Raw genomic sequence first — 22,718 nt, forward strand, 5'->3', positions numbered from 1 at the left:
ATAGTAATCATGGTGGTTGTGGTGTAATGTGCTGGTGCTATGAACTGTTCCTGAATGCAGTGGAAAATTTTGTTTTCTGAATGGTTTTATTTTTTTTTTTTAATATCAGTGTTTCAGCATTAACTTGATGTGTGGTCAACTTTAAAATAATAGAGAAGTGTTCAATTTTCTGTGACTGATATACACAAATAATTCAGTTCTGGGGTTTTTTTTGCGGATTTCTTTGAAAATGTGAATTTAAAAGGTTCCTGAACACAGACAGAATACGGCAGTTGTAAAAGAAGATTGTGTCTCTAACTTTCATTTCATGCTTTTACTGAAAGGATTGATCCAATCACTCTCTCCATCCTTCTCTCTGTCCTTGATTCCCTCCCTCTTCTTTCTCTTCCCTTTGCCTTTCCCTCTTTTTCCCCTGTGTTCTCCTTTCCCTTTCTCTCTCCCTCTGCACCTCCTCCAAACCACTCCTGGCTATCCTTTCTTTCTTTTGGTGTGGGAATATAACCAGGTATTGGCTCTATGAGCTGCTGTTCTTGGGCCTTGTGCACTCCACAATGTGAAGCACAATTTCTGAAGTCTTTTGTGTGTATAAGAACGAGGGTCTCCATAAGAAGGAGACCATCTAGAAAGAGGTGAAATTTAATGTTTCAGGCCTGTCAAAGTCCCCATAGTAGTTAGGAAATTTCTCTTTGGTTCCAAATGCTTGCCTGTTTAAACAAAAAGGGAAAAGTGAAGATAATTTTTCAAAATGCCTATAGTATGTAGTGCATATGGTGCAGAGCCAGTCCTGAGGTTGGGCTGGAAGAAAAGTTTGCTGCTCTTCCTCCCTGTTCTCCTTCTGGGACAGCTCCGTTGATGTCCTTTGTGCTTCTCTGGCAGCCTGGCCCATCCAGGTCCCCCCGGTCCCCTCTGGGGACACAGCTGCTGTGCTGCTTTGACTAGAGAGTCAAAGCACAATAACAGCTACCGAGGTACAAATTATTTGGGAATCTTTCTAGGTATACACCTGTGTTTTCCACTGTAAGTTGTTTACTAGGGAAATGATGATTTGTGTGGAATCCAGGCTTCACTGTGTACATCTTACTATGGGGACTTTAGGCATGACCAAATCTTCTGCCTCCTCTGTTTTTGTGGTTGTGGCCAGGTCAACGAGTTTTATTTTTGTGGCTTGCCTATAACCAAAGCCTGTGCTGGTGATCGATTTGTCTTTCTCACCACCCATCCAAGCACGTCCAGGCCTCTGCTAATGCTACTGTTATTTAGTCATTCCCTTACAAAGTGTAAGAAAGACACCATTTATGTTAAATAACATCTTTACCAAAAAGATCTTTGTTAAAAAGAATCACAGAGTATTTAGTACCATGTGTAAGGCAGACAATATATTTTCATTTTCTTTTTAAGATGTGCATTTGACTGCTCCTGCATTGATTTTGTTTCCCACCCTGTGAGAAATAAAACCTTATTTGTGAAAAAGAAGATGGATTCTGTGCCTTGAAAACAACAGAAAAGTCCAAGGGAGGCTTTTGTAATATTTTGGTTTAAAAACTTGACTAATTTTAAAGCGTTTCACATGCAACAGAGCACACTGACCTCTAAAACACTTGTATGGTCCAGTTTAGGCGATAAAAGTTCTTGATCTTCTAAACTGTAACTTTTTAGGAGCCATCTTCTCCAAAAGTGAAAATGGGCAATAAAAAGCAGGTCCTGTTGCTTAGCTGATGACTGGGTGTGAATGGAAAGTGTTTGCAGATTTCTCTCCAAAAAAGCCTGAAAGGGGATGCTGTGTATGTGTCAGATGCCTTTTAATTTAACTGCTGAGGAGTGTGAACTTGCAGAGAGGGTCAGGGATGCAGAGACAGAAGGGATGGAAAATGCAGACAGTGAAGGACAGCTCAGGGCTTCCAATAGCAGTATGAAAAGGTACTGGAAACCTTAAGAGAAGTTACTCTGGAAGAAGATGGATTTGAAAGGAAATTGTGATCTTGCTATAACCTTTCTAAGGGCTATAATTATAATTCCAAAATTATTAAAATTTCAGGAGGCAAGAAAAGCTGTTATTTTGCATACAGAGTATGAAACTGAGGGCAAGGAGAAAAGAGGCAAGCATAAGAACACTTCAAATTTTAAGTGTAAAGTTTAATAAAACCCAAAGATATCTAAGCACAATTTTTTTTGTGTGTGTTAATCTTATTTGCTTTCTTATTTGCATTTAAATTGCACTGATTGAACCTGCGATGCTTTAAAAATTGGCATAGTTGAGCCTGGTTAAGTGCTGCTACTTGAATTTTAATGTATTGTTTAGGCTTCAAAGAAACCCTCTTAACTGGGCAGAGCCAAGCATTTTTGGGTTTTATTAAATCCTTTTTTTTGGTCTCAGATGTGAATTTAATTTGTGTTCATGTTTGTTGTCAAAATAGCTCAACTTTGTGCCTAGAGTTGCTTATTACTGGTTTGATTCTAATACTCTGCTTGGTATAAAGACAAATGGAAAAGTTATCACTCCCCAGAAGTGTGTCAAACTTGGGAAGCAGAAAGGAAATCACAGGATTTTTAATGTTATTCTGCAAATTAGTAGTTTTGTACATGCAGTGGGAGAGGTGGCAATTTCAGAGGAACTTGACTGAAGGGAAGAGATGTTTGAAGTTTGGTGGGAGTATGGGGTGGGAAGATAGGCAGGATGTGTCTTGTGGACAAAAAAAAAAAGATGGGAAGCAAATGAGTTTATTTAAATGTTGCTGGGGCTGATACACTAATAGAACATAAACAGAGTAGGAACATGGTATAAAGCTCTATAAAATATTTACGTTTTTGATGTGGTATTCAGGTAGTGTGTAGGGTTAAGATGACAGTGGTCATAGAAATAGTGTTGTGATGGATCTGAATTTAAAAGTATATGCATTGCTTAAGAGAAGGATAATTTAGGAAGAACCTTTGTTCTTATTTTGGTATTTATTTCATCGAGTTGTTCTCTCTGTTTCCTCGGGTTTTTTAATTTGCTAACGTTCTTCCTTTAAAATTGTTTTAATTATGAGTAGTAGTCTACAAGCAAGTCACAACATGTACCTCTATTCTTCCTCTTTATGACATTTCTGCTATAGAGGCTCATAACTGTTGTGGATGTCAAAGCCTTCAGGCATGTTTCTGGGAATGATGGTGTGATTTTTATAACCCCTAGACTCCAGTTACTTCAGACTGATAGGGGTGCTTCTTATGCCAAAATCTGGCAAAATCTCATTAGGTAATTCTTTCATTTGTGTTTTTGTAGACTTTAAAGGCTTTTTCTGAGGGGACTGGTTTAGATGAGCTGGACTATTCTCAACTGTTTTGTCAGTTTTTACATACTGTTGATGTGTTGCTTTGCTGACTCTAGATTTGAAACTCAATTTGTGAAATTAGCCTGTTCAAACATCAGTGCACTATTTAATTACAAAACTTCATATAAAAATATTTAAATCTACTCTTCTAGAATCTTCTTGAAAATGTGACGTGAGAACAGACTTTATTAAGTATTTTTGTTTTAAAGATTGATAGACATCTAATTTGTTTTTTAAATTTGTCAGACATATATCAGTAAGTCCAAAGTCAGTTTTTGCAAAAGTCACTGATTCTTTGTTCAATATGATTCCATATGATTGGAAAGATTGAATTGTTGAGCAGTGCCTTGTAAAATAACTAAAAGCTGTTGCAAGGAAATCATAGAATAGGATGATTTAGGTTGGAAGGGACTTAAAGCACACCTAGTTCCAACATCCCTGCCATGAGCAGGGACATTTCAAATAAATCAGGTTGCTCGGAGTTGCATCCAACTCTTGACTTAGAATGCTTCCAAGGATGGAGCATCTACCACCTCTCTGTGCAACCTGTTCCAATGTTTCACTATCTTTATTTTAAAAAATTTCTTCCTTATCTCCTCCCTCTTTTAATTTAAAACCATTACCCCTTGTCCTGTTGCAACAAGCCCTACTAAAAAGTCTGTTCTCACCTTTCTTCCAAGCCCCTTTTAGAAGCTAAAAGGCTGTAATAAAGTCTCTGAAATCTCCTGTAGGGACATAAAAGCACACCAATGTAATCCTGACTGTTAATATATGGGGTAGAAAGAACTTATCCTTTTACTCAGTACTAGAAGAATTATTCCCAGCTTATCTGACTTGATTGTTCAGCTTGGTGCCTTCAAGGAGAAGTTCACATTGACTGGCAGAGGGAGACTTTGTGGAGGAGGCTTAGTTCACCCATGTGAGTTTGATTCTCTGTCAGAGAGATTTTGATGAAATCACTGCATCTCATTCTGCATACAAAGCTGTAACTTTGTTTCATTGCAGCCAAACGATGGAGCTGTGAACTGAAATGCAAATTAATTACCCACTAAGTGCTGAATGGTACCTTGCGCACAAACAGAAGGCATTTACCTCATACCATTGATGCATCATGTAATAAATCTGACAGTTATGGCTTTTTGTCTTATCTTTCCCTGCAGTGGCCATAAAAGTGTTTCTCACTTGTAACAGATGGTCAGAGCACAGCTTTGAAATTTATCTGGGGATGAAGCCCTGTTGATTCCATTAAAAGTGAAGAATTTTCATGCAGATGGAGACAAAGAGGGATTTATTGTTACAATTCTGATGGTGAGGTATTTCATGCTATGCTTTCCTTTCCTTTTTGTTTGCAGGTGATGTGCCTTCAGGATTTTTTTGGCGATGATGACATTTTTATTGCATGTGGACCAGAAAAGTTCCGTTACCAGGATGATTTCTTGCTGGATGAAAGTGGTAAGATGTATTTTCTAAAAATGTTTCGAGTGAGAGTAAAGGGCAGATTTCTATATCATGGTGATTAAACTCAAGTAGTATCACCTGGATTGATTTTAGAAATAGAACAAATATTTAATTCAAAATACTGAAAATAAGATAACTGAAAGCAACAATAAAGCTGTCTGCCTATTGCAGCACAAAACTTGATATCAGCCCAACTTTCACATGTTGTATGAAAAGTCGTGTTTGGTGGAATTAATTTTTTGGTAAGACCTTTCATGTTTTGGTTTTGAATTTATTCTGTTTCTTTATCACAATTTCTCAGGCTTCCACTATCTACCATTGAGATTTAGTTAATGATTCACAAGTAATGTGATAAAGAAAAACAGATGCAATTCTATATGGAAGGTAAATGTAATCAGCAAATGCAGACAAAGTCATCTGAGAAAATTCAATGAGTTCTCTGTTTTCCAGAGGCTGACTAATACAATAATGAAATCAGTGTATGTAATCCTCTAAGGAAACTACATGTTTTGTTTTCAGATACCTTTATTGTTACAAAGAATATTCCTGACTTGGGAATCACAGTTGTAAGGAAAAAGAAGGAAAAACTAACTATAGGCTTTTTGCATTCAAACAAACAAAGCTGCCAACAACATTGAATTTATTTTTGTGCGGAACAAGACACAGCAAAAGTTTTATTGCTTCCACACTCTTTTTCCATCCATGGTATCTTTTTAATCCGTTGCTATCAAAATCTCTAATTTTTTTTATACTATCAAAGGTCTGAAAGAACACTTAGCTGAAGAATCAAATAAGATTTTGTTACAGTAGTAACCACTTCACACATTATATGTGTACCTGCTTAGTGTCACCATTTCATCATGGTTTTGATGTAATTATGCTTTCACATTTTGAGATGGTGTAATTCTATTTTTCTGACTAATCTGTGAAGCTGGAGGGCCTCTTGATTTCTTTAGATCCAGAAAAATGCTCCATTAGCCTGTGTAGGAGCAGAAAGCAGCAACTTGTGCAGACCTGACACTGTGAGTTGAAGGATGATTCTGAAAAAGGTGTCTTCTGGGCACAGGAATGACCTTTAGTGTCAGGCACAGACAGAAGCAAGAACACATTTTGCATTCCTCTAGAGGACCTTATAATATGGAAATAAAAATTAAAACAGAACACCAGATCTCCACTTTGCACTAATGAAATTGCTGTAGTTGACTCTTAGGCAAAATGTACCAATGGTGGGAAAAGTAGCTAAAAGTAGCTTTAGAATGGGAATTAGAAAGGTGAAGGGACATTTGACCAGCAGAGGAATTTCCCAGGTGGCTTTGTGCCAAGGACAATGGGAATGCTTGTCCTTGCCTCTAAGGAGAGGACACCTGGATAGCTGTGTGTGTAGCATGGATTCACTTGTTTCTCTCATCTGAAGGATGACACTGGTGGCTGCCCAGTGTCTCCTCACAGTGAACCCTGTGGCAGTTTTTCCAGCAAAGATGCAAGAAATGCTGAAAATAGATTTGCTTAAATCCCTTTTGGAATTACGTAGCTGGTTTTTGGAGGTCTAGTGCCAAAGTACAGACATAGCCTGAATCTGCTTAGTCTTTGGTCTGCTTAGTCTTTGACATATCAACAGTATCCTTGTCTGAAACTTTGGTGCTTAAAACCATTTTTTACTGATCTTAAAAAAAGAGAAATCCTTAAAATCTGTGCTGAAAATGCAACCTTAGCTACTACTTGTAGTGTTTACTTTTCTATCAGGTAACGATGCAGTGAACACTCACATTTTTTTCCTGTAGAAATGAAGAAAGGGGAGAAAATCAGATTTCAGAGTATTTCTCTAATCCCTTTGAGAACTGTACATCAAGTTTGCTATCTTTTTCAGGAGGTTTGATATCAGAGAACTTGTTTAGGTTGCTTGCCAATAATAGATGATGTACCAACTGATATGCATCTGGTCAGCCTTCTCTAAGCAGGAGCAATAGTTGGAGAGAATATTTTTTAAAAAATGGAACTTTTAACTTGTTTTGCTTGGCAAATGAAGTTTGTGTGATCACAGTGTGTCTGTGCATTCCTCATAGTTAATCTAAGAACATTACAAGTATTAGGAAGTGCTGTCCAGCTGTGCAGGGCTGGTAAAGCCTGTCTCTGCTACCCTGAAAAGCATTTTGAAACAACACTCTACTGGCTTGTCACTACATCCGTCCAGTATCCTCCAGGTTCAGCCAGATGATGAGAATAACAGTGAAGGTGTTGCAGCAGGAGGAGTAAAGAAACAAAATTTGAAGACAGGAAAGAAAAGTTGAGAGGAGAAATTTATAAATAATCAGGGTTCTGGGGTTTTGGGAGTTACTTCTCAGGGAGGAAGAGAAATGCCATTGTTTTGTGGTCTGGGTTTAGAACTCCTGATACCAGAGGCAAGCAGGCGAGCAGAAGGCAAACTTGGGAGTTGGGGAGCCAATCACCTGTAGTGGGATGCATTTTGCTAACACTACCTATGCAGGTAGCTGCATGTAGGTAGTTGGCTGGGATTAAGCCATAAAACATAGATATCTTTCCCAGTTAAAAAAAAACAAAACAAAACAAAAAAAACCCAACCAAAAAACCCCAATGTACACTTACTGACAAAGTAGATGGTAGATGGTTGGTTGACTCAGTTGAAAGTGGATGTTTTGATACCTATGCAGGTAGCTGCATGTAGGTAGTTGGCTGGGATTAAGCCATTCCCAGTAGATATCTTTCCCAGTTAAAAAAAAAACCAACAAAACAAAAAAAAAAAAAAAAACACAAAAAAAACCAAAAAAAAAAAAAAAAAAACCAAAAAACCCCAACGTACACTTACTGACAAAGTAGATGGTAGATGGTTGGTTGACTCAGTTGAAAGTGGATGTTTTGAAAGGTTCATATGAATTATGGTCCAGAAATGTCTGGTTTGCTTCTCTAAAGGCATCTATATGCCTGCTGTTCTTGTCCATGCTTTATGTTTTTAAAGTTGCTTAAAAAGCTTTTAGGATAAGATTAATTCCACTCTGTCAGAAAGGAAAAGTCTGAAATCTCATCAGTTTGCTTTATTTCAAGTCATCTTTTTTTCTCTTGCTCCCATGGCCTTCTCTTCCCTTTGGCTAGCACATCCTAAAAGCCATAGAACCAGAAAATTAGAAAAACCAGTCTAGAAGTCAGTTAATCAATCTCCCCATCTAAGTGTGGGATTAACATTCCACATTTAATTTCTGGCATACTTGGTTAACAAGCCCTTCTGAAGCCTGTGATGAAGAAGAATCTGTGTGCTCCCAAGACATTCTGTGCCAGTGGTAAACTCTTACTGTTTTTCAGCTGTCTTCCCCAGATTCCCTTGCTATAAATGAAACCCATTACTATGTTTCTTATCTCTTTGACCATAGGAAACAGATGATTTCTTTTTCTTTGAAAAAATTTGTAGGCTCATCGATTTTCTTTTCTTTAGGCTGAGCAATTAGGTCAGCTTTGCTTTGACTTCAGGCTCAAAGCTGCCTTTGAATGAGGGTCTGTTCTTTCTTTCTATCATCTCCCTTCCCTGTTTTATGTCTTTCAGGAAGAGGCATTGCATATCCCCTTGGCAATCAGCTAAGAAAAGTCAGTTAATTAGGGATCCATCAAAGAGGAAAAAATACCCGAGTCCTTACTATACATTGCAGTTTCTTCCCTGCCTGGATGTACAGATGGTTTTCATGCTAAGCACACTTTTTATTGCATGAAATGCAGAAACAATAGGCACCATCCCCATCATAATTTCTAGCAATCATCTCCATGATCAACAGATATGATAGACACACACACTTTCATCATGAGAGCTGCTGATAGGACATGAGGATGTATGTGGGTGACAATAGAATTAAGAAGTAAAATACTCCTTGTTTGTCAAGTGTCAGTGGTGATGGTATCTTCGTAAAAAAGTTTTTATGGGATATGTAAGCACAAAAGCATTACATGAATGAAGCACACATTACAGCTTGTAAGAAGAAAAAAAATTCCTCAGCGTAGAGTATGGCAGTGACTGCTTCAGGCATTGTTAGCTTGCAGTTTTGGAAAGTCTCCCAGAAATCCCAGGTTTTCTTTAACTGGTAGTTGTTCAGTTTTCAAAAAAGAGGTCAGGGGATGCCTTTCCATAGCCTTTAGCTGTGTGTTGGCAAAGATTAAGGTTTAAGGGCCACTCTCACAAAAATATTTAAAATCAGCTATTATTTAGGCACTTAAATAGGATTTTGCAATTTGAGTAACCCATGGGATTTGCCCTTATTCAGAACATCTCCTTTGCTTATACAGATATTTCTTTCTCAGCATTGTAAAATAAGAGAGCTTTGAGGCTAGCAGTATCAGACTTAATTTTTTTTAAATTAAATTATTTTTACGTTCTGTTAATGTTTTCTGAGTGCTTTGGAACCTTGAGGGTTGCACAAAGAGGGTATGGCAGACTTCATCACGTACTGAGGTGAATCATGTACAAAAGCTGCAATCTCAGCTGGCCAAAGCCATTGTCTCTGCCTCCAAGCAGAGTGTAACCAATGCAGAATGTCTGGATGTGAAAAGAAGTGCAGATTGCTTGTCAAAAGCACATATTACTGTTATGGAAACAATGAGGAGAACGACTCTGTTTTAGGGGAAAATTAAGATTGGAACTTTAAAACCTAATTTCACTTTGACTTTGCTGGCCTGAGTTAGTCCCCAGCTCAGCATCTTTGGGCCAGCAGTGTTACTGCTTCTTCTTGCCAGCAGCAGACAACTTGCCAGGAAAATCTGAGTCCTGTGGTGTCCGCACACACGCGCGTGTGTGCATGGAGGCGTGCGCACGCATCTGATCCGGGAACTGCGCTTAAGGTCAGGGGTATCATGTTTATCCCTGTTAATAGCTGTCATGTTTCTGCAACCTTCATTAATCTGTCCTTCCTAGAAGCGGCAGGAAGGGGAAATCAGTTATAGACCTCATCTACCCTGATTTATAGGACAGAGACTGATGTGTTAAGCAGCTTTTGGCTGGATTAGGAGTGGAGAGCATGCTGGCTGACTTACTCTGCCCTCATCAAAAACTCGTGCTTTGGCAATTGGAAAGTGATGGTGGGTTCTGGGGACTTTGAGATACAACTTTGCTTTCAACAGAGGCATAAATATAAAGTGTTCCACTACAGTGTGATATTTTCAAATGTCAACAACTGCTGGCCTTGGAAACAGATATTCTGTGTACAAGGAAGAAACAAACTAAGGCAGGAGAGGCCAGACTCTGGCTGGATCTACCGCTTAGACTAATGGTTCAGAAAGCAAGAAGGAAAGAAGTTGTTTTTCCAATAGCTTTGCATCCAATGCCTCCTTTATCTTCCCACTACAGACCTCCATTTTCATCGGCACCCTCTCTCAGTCCTGTAGGCAGTTGCACAGTACCCTCAGCTCCCTCCCATTTGGCACATCAGTACTTGTCCTCATTCCCTTCCTCACAATAAGTACATTAACAGAGTTTCTCTCTTATCCAATAGAGGGACATTTTGCAACTTTCCCCAAAACTCTAACCCCTCACTGAGACCACCTGTGTCCAGCTGTGCTGGATGTACCTCCCTCCCTAGACCTGTGCATCCAGCTTGGCCTCGGCTGCCTGGAAGCACTTGGCTGTATGGCAGTGTGTGAGTGACTCACTTGTTTCTGTTGTGTTAAACTCTTCAAAGGAGGATGCTGATCTTCAGTGAAATCCTCAGAACAGGCTGTTAGCGTGATCGTCAGGTGGCTGTTAATATAATATCATGTGGCGTTCATTAAATAAAATCTGTAGTAGCACTTCAGTCAAATGAGCTGCTCACATGAAAAATCCACTCACAGAACTTCAGGTTTATTCTATGCAGCATTTAGCTTTTAATATATGCCTTTTTATTGGTATGTTCTTGATTACAAAAGCCCACTTCTTCATCTGTTGTCTGCAAGTTTGCTTTCAATATTCTCCACTGTGTCTCACAGGTGTACTAACTTGAGTCATTGCTTCTCTCCTTTCTGCCTAAGCATCTCTAACAGAGAAAGCTTGGCCACTTAAATCATAAAATCTTTGCTTCCCCCCACCCCCCCCAGCTGGCAGATTTATAGACATGAATAAGGGATGTTAGAGCTTTCAAGAAGATGACATATGTGCTTCCCAGTCAAGATTTACACTGAAATGCATGTCCCTTTCCCCAACTCCTCGCCATGCATGTGTATTTGCATAGTTATCACTTTTCATTTCATGTTGCAGTGAAGAAGCTGCTGGTATTCATAGCCAGGAAAAAATGTGGTCACTTACAGCTTACAAAACAGCCACTAAAACTGGCCAAACAGTAAAACTGCAGTTAATGCTAATTCATTATGCTCATTGAACCAAATGTTCTTCAATATGTTTTCTGCAGTATTTGCTTCCCCAGATGTCTGTTAAAAATAGCATGAATGAAATGCTATCCAATAAACTAGAACTGGTGGAAATTCCCATTTCATTTGCATAATGAGGTTTGAGTGTGCATATTCCTTCAACCTTTTTCAACAGTAAAGCTGATTTTGGATATAAAAGTTCTAAAAATTTTGTGCCCAAAAATATCAAGGATTTTCTCAATAATGTTTATATAGTAATAAATTGTATTTATGTTAGGAATTTATAAAACTTCTTATTTAAAACTTATTTCTTAAAAAAAGCTTATTAAAAAAAAGAGAAATTGTTATGAAGCATCATCAATACCATTATATAATGTAGAAGGGAATTTAATTATAACTGCTAGTGTTATTAAATAGTAAATAAGAGAGTAGAGTGAATATTTATTGGTTTTCTATAGCTTGATATTTTTGCTCTTTCATTTTGATTCTTTCTTATAAATTCTTGAATATTTAGATGAATCAAATGGTCCAGGAGAACATTTTTCTTACAGAAATATGTTGAGCTATTTTCCCAAACTGTGGACATCTCAGTTGTATATCCAAATGCAGAAAGTGCAATTCCAATGTTTATGACCACTCTTCTAAACAAATTTTCAGTTCTGGGGAATAAACACAGAAATTTGATGCACACAACAGAGTAGATCTTGGGACTCAGGCTCTTACTTTGACTGTCTGTTATCTATTCTTTTGCCATGGAAGTTGCTTATTTTGCAGCCTTTGATGATATTCCAGTGTGTATAATATTCCATTCAAGATCACAAGTTTAGTTTGGAGCTTGTGTGTTCAGTCTGATCCTCAGAAGATGGTAGCTTCCAAAATAGAAACTTACTTTCAGTTCTTTTTAGGAGAGATTCTTCATTTTACTTTTCCATTTTACTTTTTCTGGTGATGATGGAAGTAGAAGATAGTAGCTGTATATTATAACCTTCTCCACCAAGTTTGTTGAGTAGACTGGTGAAGAGCATAGAGAAGTTTTGCATCGGAGATGTTTAGAAATTACCTTTTCCGTATGTTTATCTTTGTGCTTTTCTTGTCTTGTAATTAGTCAGGTAAAATGGAACATACAGTGTTGGTAATATTGGTGAGTACATTTGTACTTTTCACAGTTTGCAGATACTTTAAAATGCTGGAAACTCTTAGAATCTGATCAGTTTCTGAAACAGTGTTCTGTGGCAGGAGATCCTTTGGTGAGTAATATAGTCCCATTGCAAGTTTGTATGACACAGCTTTGAGATGAATAGTTCTTGTGTCATCAGTGCTTCATCATTCAGTCTGAGAACCTGAACAATATATGCAACTGCTAAAGCGTATTAGGATTTGCCCTGGAGACCTGCCTGTTTGTTGGGTGGCATGGTTGTACCAGAGACTTTGTATGGAGATTAGACTCACCAGCAGTAAAACTGGCCTGACTTGCTAAATTGATGACTGTAATTTTCTACTTTTCATTATAGATACAGGCCTTATACCTGGAGTTTTGTCATGTCTTGAGTAAGAACGTGCACATTTTTTTTTAATGCCAGAGCTGTCCAGGTACTTTTATACTGGGAAAATACATTGAAAAGAGCATGATTATTCAAAATCCAGAATTATTTAGCTTTTACAAAACGAAAAAGTTCTGAAGGCATATGAGGAAAATGTCTTCATCCTTAATACTCATTAAAAGCCTTCTTTTAATGTCTTCTCAAACATGAACTTTAGCACAGCTGCTGTGAGAGACAATCAAACACAACCTACCTGCAAAATATTTCAAAGTGATGAAAGTGGAGCAAACCAGTGATAGATATTAATATTTATATAGTCATGCATATTCATTGAGATGGTGTATATACAGACACAAATATATCAGGTATAAAGGCCAGGAGAAGACTTCTGAATAATGGCTGTGTTGGTCTTTGCTTCAACACTGGTGGCTCACAATGTGTGCTGCAAGAGTGGCTTGGTGCTGTTATTTACAAAATGCAACCTACAGAGATTTCCCATGGAAAACCTTAAAAGTCTTACCTGACTGCTCAGGTTGCTTCTGTGAGCACTCACCCTTGAAGAAACTTTTTTCTGAGCACAGCTCTCTGCAGGAGAACTGGATGCTAATAATATGCATGAAGCAATATAAGGCTGAGTAATCTTTAGGAAGTCTCATGTTGCCATGGAATTGAACACCCGTAGGTGGTAGGTCATGGAGCTCTGATTTGGCTTCTTTTATTCTTCAGTCAGAGCTTTTTAAAATTTTGTTCTAGAGGAATTGTAAGCCTGGTTTTGTTTTGTTTTGGTTTTTTTTCTTTTGAAAGAAAATCTTCTAGGGGCCTGAAATTTATTAAAGCAAGAAGAGGGCTAACATGAAATTTCCTTCTTTCAAATGAAGGATCTCATCCAAGCAAAGTTTGTAGAAGATTGCTAATTATTCCTAACGGAATGGAGAATAGTTAAAAGACAAAGAAATTTAAGTTGCTTAGTCTTTTCTATTACTCTGGAAGAGAAGAGAAAAAATTTTTCCTCAGCTACTTAGAACTGTTAAGATTGTCTAGCAAAAAAAGAAGACAACTTACAGAGTAAGGCAGTTTCTGATGAGGACACTGTGTTCAGGAAGATAAAAATCCTGGAAGAGAACAAATTTGATGATGCTTTATACAAATGATTTCTGTCTTAAACTGTACATTCTCTTTCTGTTTTGCAAGCACATATTGATGTCTGCAGAATAAGTGGCTTCAGAAAATGGAATAGATTTATTTTTGCACAGCAGCTGCTGTATACTGCAGGGCTGTAAGATAGATGATATTCTTTTCTGCTTAAAAGTATGAATTGGGAAACTGGGGGAAATATATAACACAGAGCCTAACTTTTGGATCAAGTAACTGCTTGAAATAGACTTTGAAAGTGGAGTTTTCAAATTAATACTTAAGCATATAATAATAAGGACAAACCTGCATAAATAAAACAGGATACTTTTTGAAAATCACTTTGGGGAAGACCTCTCTCCTGAGATTCTGGTGGGAGTCTTCTGGGATCGTAGCTCAGACTATATGCAGACAGCTGTGATAGTTCTTAGCAGCAGGAGAAATTCTAGTGTATCATGAGGTACATTAGACTTCCTAGATGCATATTACAGACAAAATTCTACTAGTGCTAACTGGGAACATTTATCTATCTAGATTTAGTGCTGTTAATAATAATTATTAAAAAAGCTGTCTTAGGAAGAGCATTAGATGTTGTAATCATATGCTGATTTTATTTATGCTGACCAGAAAATGAAACCAGTCTAATATTAAAGGTTTTATTACATTAAGTAGGAGAAATTTGAAAATTCAAAAGAATTAGTCAGTACAGTTCATTAGACTTAAGAGTCTGGGGACTTGAATGTTGGAGGAGGTTTGGAATTTCAACCAAAAAGCAAGCCAAAAGCTGTCTTTGATTTGCATCTGTCCAATACATTGGTAAGGGTCCAAAGTTCAACTGACAGAAATGGAAAGCCTAAAAGGAATTGCGTAGTAAAGATGTCGATACCAAACGTGGAAATAGTCATATAGTCACATTTGCAAAAATTATGCTGATTTTGAATAAAGGTTTTAGCCAGATGTGGAGATTTAAAAAACCACAAAAACATAACAAACCATCACAATCTGAGGTCATGATGCAGTTTAGTAATGACAGATCTACTATCTTAATTTTTTGGCTTCTATATTCAGCAAAAAATAAAACTCATCATGGGAGAAAAGACCCCTTTCTAATCAGAATCCTTGGAGAAATGCAAATGGCTGTCCCAAAAAAGAATGCAGAAGTTGAGTCAGTTGCAAAGTGTATCATGTAAAAGTGAGATCTGTCACTATTCAGGAAAAAATGAGTTTGTATAAGTTATTAAGACAATAGCAGCATTTAGTGCTCTGCACCTTCTTGTGAAGCAAAACCCCTGATATTAAAAACTTGTCTTTGTTTTTTTGTTGATCTGACTGTCCATATTGAATAAAAATAGAATAGTCTCTGGGTTTTCAGAGAGGACATCAACCTATGAATAAATTCATGTGTAAACTTCAAAACACTCCTCTGACCAATCTCTGAAGTATGCTGTGGTACACAGAATGAAGAATGGTTTCACGGGCTATTTCTGACCCAACATGCATTTTCGATCTGCAATTATTTAAACTTTCTCAGAAGAAAAAAACCCTGTCACTGGGACTTAACACACCTCAGTAAGTGTTGTGGTGTTAGCAGATGTTCTTAGTAAAGCCACATTTTCCAGATATCCCACTGTTAGCCTATTGCCAGGATGACTCAGCCTGTTTACTTTAGTTTTATCTAAATAATTATAGTAAAATGTAATTGCCTGAACCAGATAGCATTCAAGGAGAACCCATTAATATTAGAGGCAAAAGCTGCCTTGGGATTTTTAAATTAGAGACAGTTCTGGAGTTCTTGACATTTTTTAACTTGGGAGACTTAATTTCTGGGTTTTCTGTTGACAGGTAAAGCAATGTTGCGATAAGTCTGCTTGGTACTGTTGTGGAGGTTGAAGAAGCAAAAACATGGGTGGTCTGAAAAAATTGTGTGTGCCTGTAGATGGCAGGTGGGTTTTGTTGCCCACCTTGCAGCACAGCTCATGGTGTGAGGCATGAGAGTCCAGGTGTGAATATTGGTTTAACAATATCAGTAAATCAAAGTGCTTTGCTTTAGTAAGAGTGCTGTCTTTAATTGTTTGGTGCATGGGGATTCATCTGTAAAAAGTAACTGTTGAGAAGATCCATACTGTAGTAAGTTTGAATCTCCTGTTTGGCCTTTTTTCCTGTATCCATTGGTAGATTCCTTAGGGTTTGATATTTCTCTGATGTTGCAGCTCAATATTTTTTTTCTTATGTGTGTGAAAATTTTATAAAAACCTTCAAACTGGCTAATATTTGACGTTGTAAACATTTTTTTTGAGGGCCTCCCAAGTATTGTCATTTTAAAAAGCCATTACAATACCAGGTGGTTTAATTTCTTCAGACATCTTTTTATGATTTTTTTCTTTAAAAAATTCTGCCTGCTAACTTTTATTAAGGCTAGATATGAGATGCTAACTAGAAAATAATCAGTCTGTAATATTTTCAATTCCCTGAGGTATGTTAAAAACTTTGTGCTGCATGAGAGCCAGTGTATGCTTCTTTAACTTTCTTTAAAACCAGACCTACTGCAGCAGACACTTACATAACAGCTTGTGTTTAAGTGGAACAAAAATACAGCTTTTATAACTCCTTCTCTACTTTTTAAATAAATTTTTTAAAAGTTCCATCTCCTTTTCCTACCCCTTACAAGCAATCTACACCTACTTACATGTTCCTGCCAACCCAAACTGAATTCATACCAGTTACACACATTAGAATTTGGAATAATTGCATTCTTTGGAGAAGTGTGTGATTGGTGGTTGGTGAATTGGTCTAGATTTGGATACAGCTTTTTATAGAGAAGTCAGAGGCATGGTGTTAAAAGAGCCTACAGCCACCTCCACAACACCCACACCTTCCCCACTGCCCTGGGATTTAACATGCTCTTTTACATGGATGGATGGCCAGATGGATGATGTTTGTTAAAGGACAAGATGAGAGGAAAACATGCAGGAAATGCAAAGTAAACATGACAGTAGTTTCCTAATAAGTACTGTAGGTGCACAGCAAGGTAGCACAGAAAAGCCAACATTTTTGACAGGATTTCAAAATACCTGATATTCTTGTCATGGACAAATGTGTAATTATAGCGTAAAGCCCTACACATGGACAGAGCTATATGAGGTACCAGAACCAATGACTTTCGAGTAGACGAAAATAATCTGATTCTTGCTGGCACTGATCCACATTTTCCACCTCCAAAACAAGTGTCCTGATATTTTGTGTGCAGGAATGCAAGACGCATGAAATTAAAGAGGTAGGAAGCAAGAAGTTACGTGTGTCTGCGGTCTAGTAAGTAAGGACACGCATCAGGGAGAAAAAGCACTTCCATTCAGCTCTTGGCTTCCTAGGATAGTTGGCAGTGTCTGTATCCACCATCCTTTACAAGTAAAACTACATAGGCATTAAACATTAACTGTTCTCTGATTAAGTGCGTGTCCTAATTGCCAGGTAATGGAATGAAGCACTTAGTGGGTGTTCTTGTTGCTCATGTTCCCCATTCATGGCCATATCACGTGTCACTTTGTCACCTTGGTGGACCACAGTCTTGGGAATCTGCTGCATCCATGAAACCACTTTGAGAGTGAAGGAACCTTAAACCTTGAAAATGACAGTCCAGAGGAAGACCCTTTCTTAAGTTGCATGCATAAACCAAAATGTTATAGATATAGCTCCTTAACCACACCAGTACTTGTAGTTTTGTGTTTAGAAGTACCTTCATTCTTATTGTCAGTGAACTTAAACATTTCACATACATTAAGCAAATGGTGATCTTCAGTTAGTAAAGTGCCTGGTTTTTTATTGGGAGCATGTGAGTGAAAACAGAATTTATGATTACTTTTAAAAGTGATTAAACAATATCCTTCATGCTGTGTGAAATAAATATTTTTCTCTTAGATTCCTACATTTTTTCTAGAGTTTTATGATCTATCCATATATTTCTTGTTTCTCTGTGAGTCAGACAGTTTTGTTATCAGTGCTTTGTGAACCTATAGCAAATTGAAAGTAATTTTTATTGGAAAAAAATAGAATAAAAGTATAGAAACGTATAACTTGTAAATTACTTAAGAATGACCATGTTTCACATCTTGTGCAACAAGAATGTTACTATAGCAGTTATTTAACTGTTCTCAAACTCACTGGGTCACTAGCATTGCAAAGAATGAATTCCTTACAAGCTGGTATTGTATGGATAGTCCAACAAAGTGTTGTAGGTTATGTGAAGAAACTTGTGCCCAAGCACTGAAAAAAAAAAATAATTTAAAGAGTCCAAACCCAGTACAAAGAGTGTTCTGTTATTCCCCTTCTGGCTTGTGTCATTTAAATATATACTTTACTGTTTATCTCCCCATTTATGCCTAGAGTTTCCAAAATCTTGATCAGGTTGAAAAATGCAGTGTGCATGTAAATTTTCAGAACTTTTTGGGCACTGACGTAGCATGTGGCCTTGTTAGAAAACATAAAATTCTTATTGTGTTGTTCTTGTGTCTGGTAACTGGTCTGAAGAGTGAAGTAGCTTTGGAAGGAGCCAAACCTTTGTCAGTTGATGTCAGGGTTGAGAGTTTCATAAAGTGATTCATGAATTGATATCTCAACAGACTCCTTATAGGGGAACCATGGTTATTCATGAGCTCTGGTGCTGAAAGTTTTATCAAGTACTTTGTGTCTGGGCTCCAGGAATGTGCTAAAAGGTTTTCAGTCATCAAGTGACCCCAGGATTTGCAGAGAACATGCTTTTTTTGTCATCTCAATCCTTTTCCTGGCTCCCCTCTTAAGCATAGCCTTCCCAGCCCTAACGTTTGGTTCTAGCTGAGGTCAAAGGGGTTAACTCCCAATGCAGAAGTGCTGATGAAGTTATCTAGATAAAATAAGAAATTCCTTGCTAGTGTGTATTTCTGTGTTGCATTAGAAGTAAACCTAATGGATAGATTTTTTTTTTTGAGATTGTGCATTTCTTGGATTTTTTGTCGTGTTGAACACTAATACAACTTGCATTGCATTGTGCATCCTCAGTGAGATAGGATGTTGAGTATTTCCTCTTGTTACTTTTATGATGTCATTATTTCTGACTCTGAATTTTATACAAGTGTTTATTAGGTATTTGGAACTTGCTGCAGGTGAATGATGTTTACTGATGTAGATGCAATTGTGTACATCAGGAATTACTTGTAGTACAGAGGTACAATTGGCTTTCTTGGAATGGTTTAAAAGTAACTGGAGTTCATGGTTACAGTGCAAAATAGGAATCTTTGTAAGATCAAGTGGGATCTTCATAAATACTTTTTATGGCTCTTTTTTTTGAAGATAAGGGCAAATGCTTTTCTAGCCTGAGACTGTACCAGACTAATTCTCTCAAGATCTAATACACAAAATCATAGGATCTGAAAGACTATAGAGGAACTTGCAATTATTGTTTTTGTTGCAGTCCCTTTCATACCATTCCTTAAGAATGAATCCTGAGTTCCTTCATAATGATGGAAATAGGTCTTGTTGCAACAGGAAACCTGAATTAAAAAGTTCAGTGATTGTTATCAAGAAAAGAGGGGCATATATATTGTCAGTAATGGAAACTCTTCAGGGAATGTTTATCAGCAACCCTGTTACTTTTTCCAATGATACTGCTCTGGATGGATATAAGTGAGCTTTCCTTTTTAAGGTAAAAAAAGGAAAGTCTCCATTAAAGTACTGAAATGTTGCTGTTGTTGTCCCAGGATATTGACATACCTGTGGGGTGTTTTTGCTTTATCATTGGAAATTATAAGGAGGGCACACCTCCTCCAGACTCTCAAATGAATGACAACATACCAGTTTTCTGTGATGTATGGCAATATCTGTATCTGTGTTTTCATGTTAGCTCTTCATATACTCTTTATGTGTTTGAATGGAGCAATAAATATAACTTGGTGATGAAGTCTTTCAAGAAATAATAGAATAGTTCAGTAGGAAGACTGTGAACTTTCCTGCTTTCCAAAGAGACCAAGCTTCTGAAAAATGCTTTCTGCTTATATGGTAATTTTGAGGGAAAAAAGTCACCTGTAGATATAATTTGAGAAAGAATGTCCATTATTAATTTGATCATGGTAATATGTTGGCTATGGCAGAGATTTTAGATGAGCAGTTTCTCTCCTCAACAGATAACAGAGAAAAATTCTTAGCATAATTACCTAATAAGCACATAATGGATGCTTTCTGAATGAGATTAGAACATAATTCTCCTTTAAATTGGCCTAGAAGTCTCTTAAGAGAAACGACCTTTCATCTGAATAGTTCCTTATGTTACCTGTTCTTCCACAAGCATTCCTAACTTTGGTGACCAAATTTCACCACGTTTTCCAGAACTTTTCCTGTTGTCCCACAGACATACAAAATAGACTTCTTGGACTCACCCATAAGACTTAGGTCTCATATCTTTCTTCATAGATAATACTAAAGTTCCTTCTGGTAATCGTAATGGTGCAGTTAGGTAGATGAGCAATAGAAAATAATCAGTGATTAACATGAGGTGAAAGTATCCTTCTCCTCATTTTTAAATAACCTGCATGAATATTTCTCATAACTATTTAAAGCTGCTTTCATGTCTTTATCTTCCCTTTGGGAAATAGTTCATGATGCTACACCAAGTCCACAATGTTCTTTTTAATGACAATGATGCTTTAAAATACCTTTATTCACACCCTGTACAAATTCAGGCAAACAGGAGTATTTAAATTACACACTGCCTTTTTGATGTCTGTTTTTCATTTGTGGCTGACATGAAACTTTGAAATCTTAGCATCATAGAATAGTTTGGGTTGGAAAGAACCTTCAGAGCTCATCTAGTCCAACCCCCTCCTGCCAATGAGCAGGGACATCTTCAACTAGATCAGGTTGCTCAGAGTCCCTTCCAACCTGACCATGACTGTTTCCAGGGATGGAGCACCTGTCACCTCTCTGGGCAACCCTGTACCAGGATTTCACCAGCCTCATTGTAAAAAATATCTTCCTTATATCTAGTCTAAATCTACCTTCTTCTAGTTTAAAGTCCTTACGTCCTGCATGTATTTCTGTGTGGCTCTTTCTAGAAATCTTAATACTTCCTTTTTGTCAAATTCTTCATAACAAAGAGTGCACATTTTTGTGGGAGTAGTTAGCACCTCATAAATGGGAACACTTCAGTAAACTGTGTTTCCAGGAGAACAGGAAGAATGAGATGAAAAGGGATCAGTCCAAAACAGTTCAAGTGCATTCTTCTTACAGCAACATACACTTGCTGTGCATTTATCATTAGAAGTAGCATTGCTGTCAGGCCTCCTGCTTGGAAAGTGTTTAGATGTTATGTGTATTAGGAGTGCCTAACTAGGCGGAATATGATTGCCATCCTAGCTAGTCTTGTTGAAGCTGGCCTCATTTTCTTTAAAGTTGCCTGTGATCTGCAAACCCAGTAATGAAGAAAGAAAAATTAAATGAAATGAAACAGTAATATGTATCTCCTGGGTATTTCAAAGCCAGAGAGCACTAATTAAAATCTAAGACTTAAATATCTCATCCTTAGGGTATGAAACAGTGCATAGGTTAGCTAGAAACTGTAACTTCACAGACAAACAGGGGCAAAAAGAAAACAATTGTCTGAGGCCAGTTAAATTGGGTGTTACAAGGATTTTATTTGAATAGATGTTGGTTTATACATCTTAATACATTATCTGTGCTGTTACATACTTAAGCTGTGAGATGCCAAAAGATTACCAAATGTGGTGCAGCAGTGTTCTTTATGCACAGTGTTGAAGCTGTGTGTTCTTAAGAATACAGCCCCCCACCCAAGGAAAGTGCCTCATCTTTGCTGGCTCATCACAGGATAGGGGATAATTCAAATTGTTTAGAAATGCTGGTGAGAAGCCACTGGAGTTTGACACTCAAGAAATTTTTTGCTAATAATTTTACCCTGTTCTCGTTACCTTCCAAGTTTCTCCAAAGGAATCAATTAGTTCACATGTTTTCCTTCACCCTCAGGTTGTAAGAAACTGAGTGGTAATGCGTGGTCTGTGAGAGAAGGGCAGAAATAGAAATGAAGTGTGGAAACAGCTAAAATTGGACTATTATGAGACGAGATACACTCTAAGGAAACAACTAAAAATATTTCCTGGATAGACGTAGACGTGTGTGCATACACAAATGGGAACAAAACTTTAATCACCAGTATACAGATTCCATTGCTGAGGGATTTTATTCCTTTAATGGTCTATTGATTTTCACTTCCCTTTTCAGAAGGTTTCTTGCAGTTTGGTTTTGTTTTGCTTTTTAAAGATCAGAAGTAATTTATTTCTTTACTGTTTAGTATTTGGTAAAATATTACTATTTTTAAACATCCCTTTAAAAAAAAACTATGAAGAAAATAAAATGTTTCAACTAAAAAAAAAGGAAAAACCTCTCCAAATCCAAAACACTATGCAATGGTACTGTACAAATATTAACTCAATCAGACTCACAAATGTAAGGGAATTCAAACTGTGTTTTGTTGCATAGTTACTTTGCTCCCCCAGTGCTTCAGTGTGCCTGTTTGCTCTTTCCTCTGCTGTCCATTACAGCACAGCACCAAGAGTACAAAACAGTGAACTCCAGGTCACCTTTGCACACTGGAACAACCATAGCCCCAGACTATCAGAAAAGGGCTGATATTGGAAAGGAAGTTCTGCCTCTCACCTGATAGTTCCAAATGAGAGATGCTTGGTGCTGGTTGTACAACATGGCACACCCAACCACAGTCAATGAGCAGAAGCTGTAGAGGAGATGGATCCTTCATGATGCAATCAGGATCTTCAAAAAATATCTCTGTAAGGTTGGAAGGCTTTTAATCACATGAAGACACTTCTAGGAGTTTGTATTTTGGCCATGCCTTTGCTTTTCTGTGTATCTGTGTAAACCAAAGAAAAACTGAACTTTATCAGTG

General features: G+C 37.4%; 1 protein-coding gene across 3 annotated transcripts in view; it reads left to right on the forward strand.

Annotated features, from left to right (window-relative positions):
* The window catches only part of DCLK1 (doublecortin like kinase 1), a 237,143-nt gene that overhangs the window by 110,440 nt on the left and 103,985 nt on the right, over window positions 1–22,718 (forward strand). For all 3 annotated transcript variants that reach the window (XM_039696612.1, XM_039696610.1, XM_039696615.1), the window contains exon 4: window positions 4,664–4,763. In XM_039696612.1, the coding sequence (XP_039552546.1) occupies window positions 4,664–4,763 (100 nt within the window). The remainder of the gene's footprint in view (window positions 1–4,663; window positions 4,764–22,718) is intronic.

Source organism: Passer montanus, unplaced genomic scaffold (genome assembly GCF_014805655.1).
Source record: "Passer montanus isolate IOZ18808 unplaced genomic scaffold, ASM1480565v1 scaffold99, whole genome shotgun sequence".
Taxonomy (NCBI): domain Eukaryota; kingdom Metazoa; phylum Chordata; class Aves; order Passeriformes; family Passeridae; genus Passer; species Passer montanus.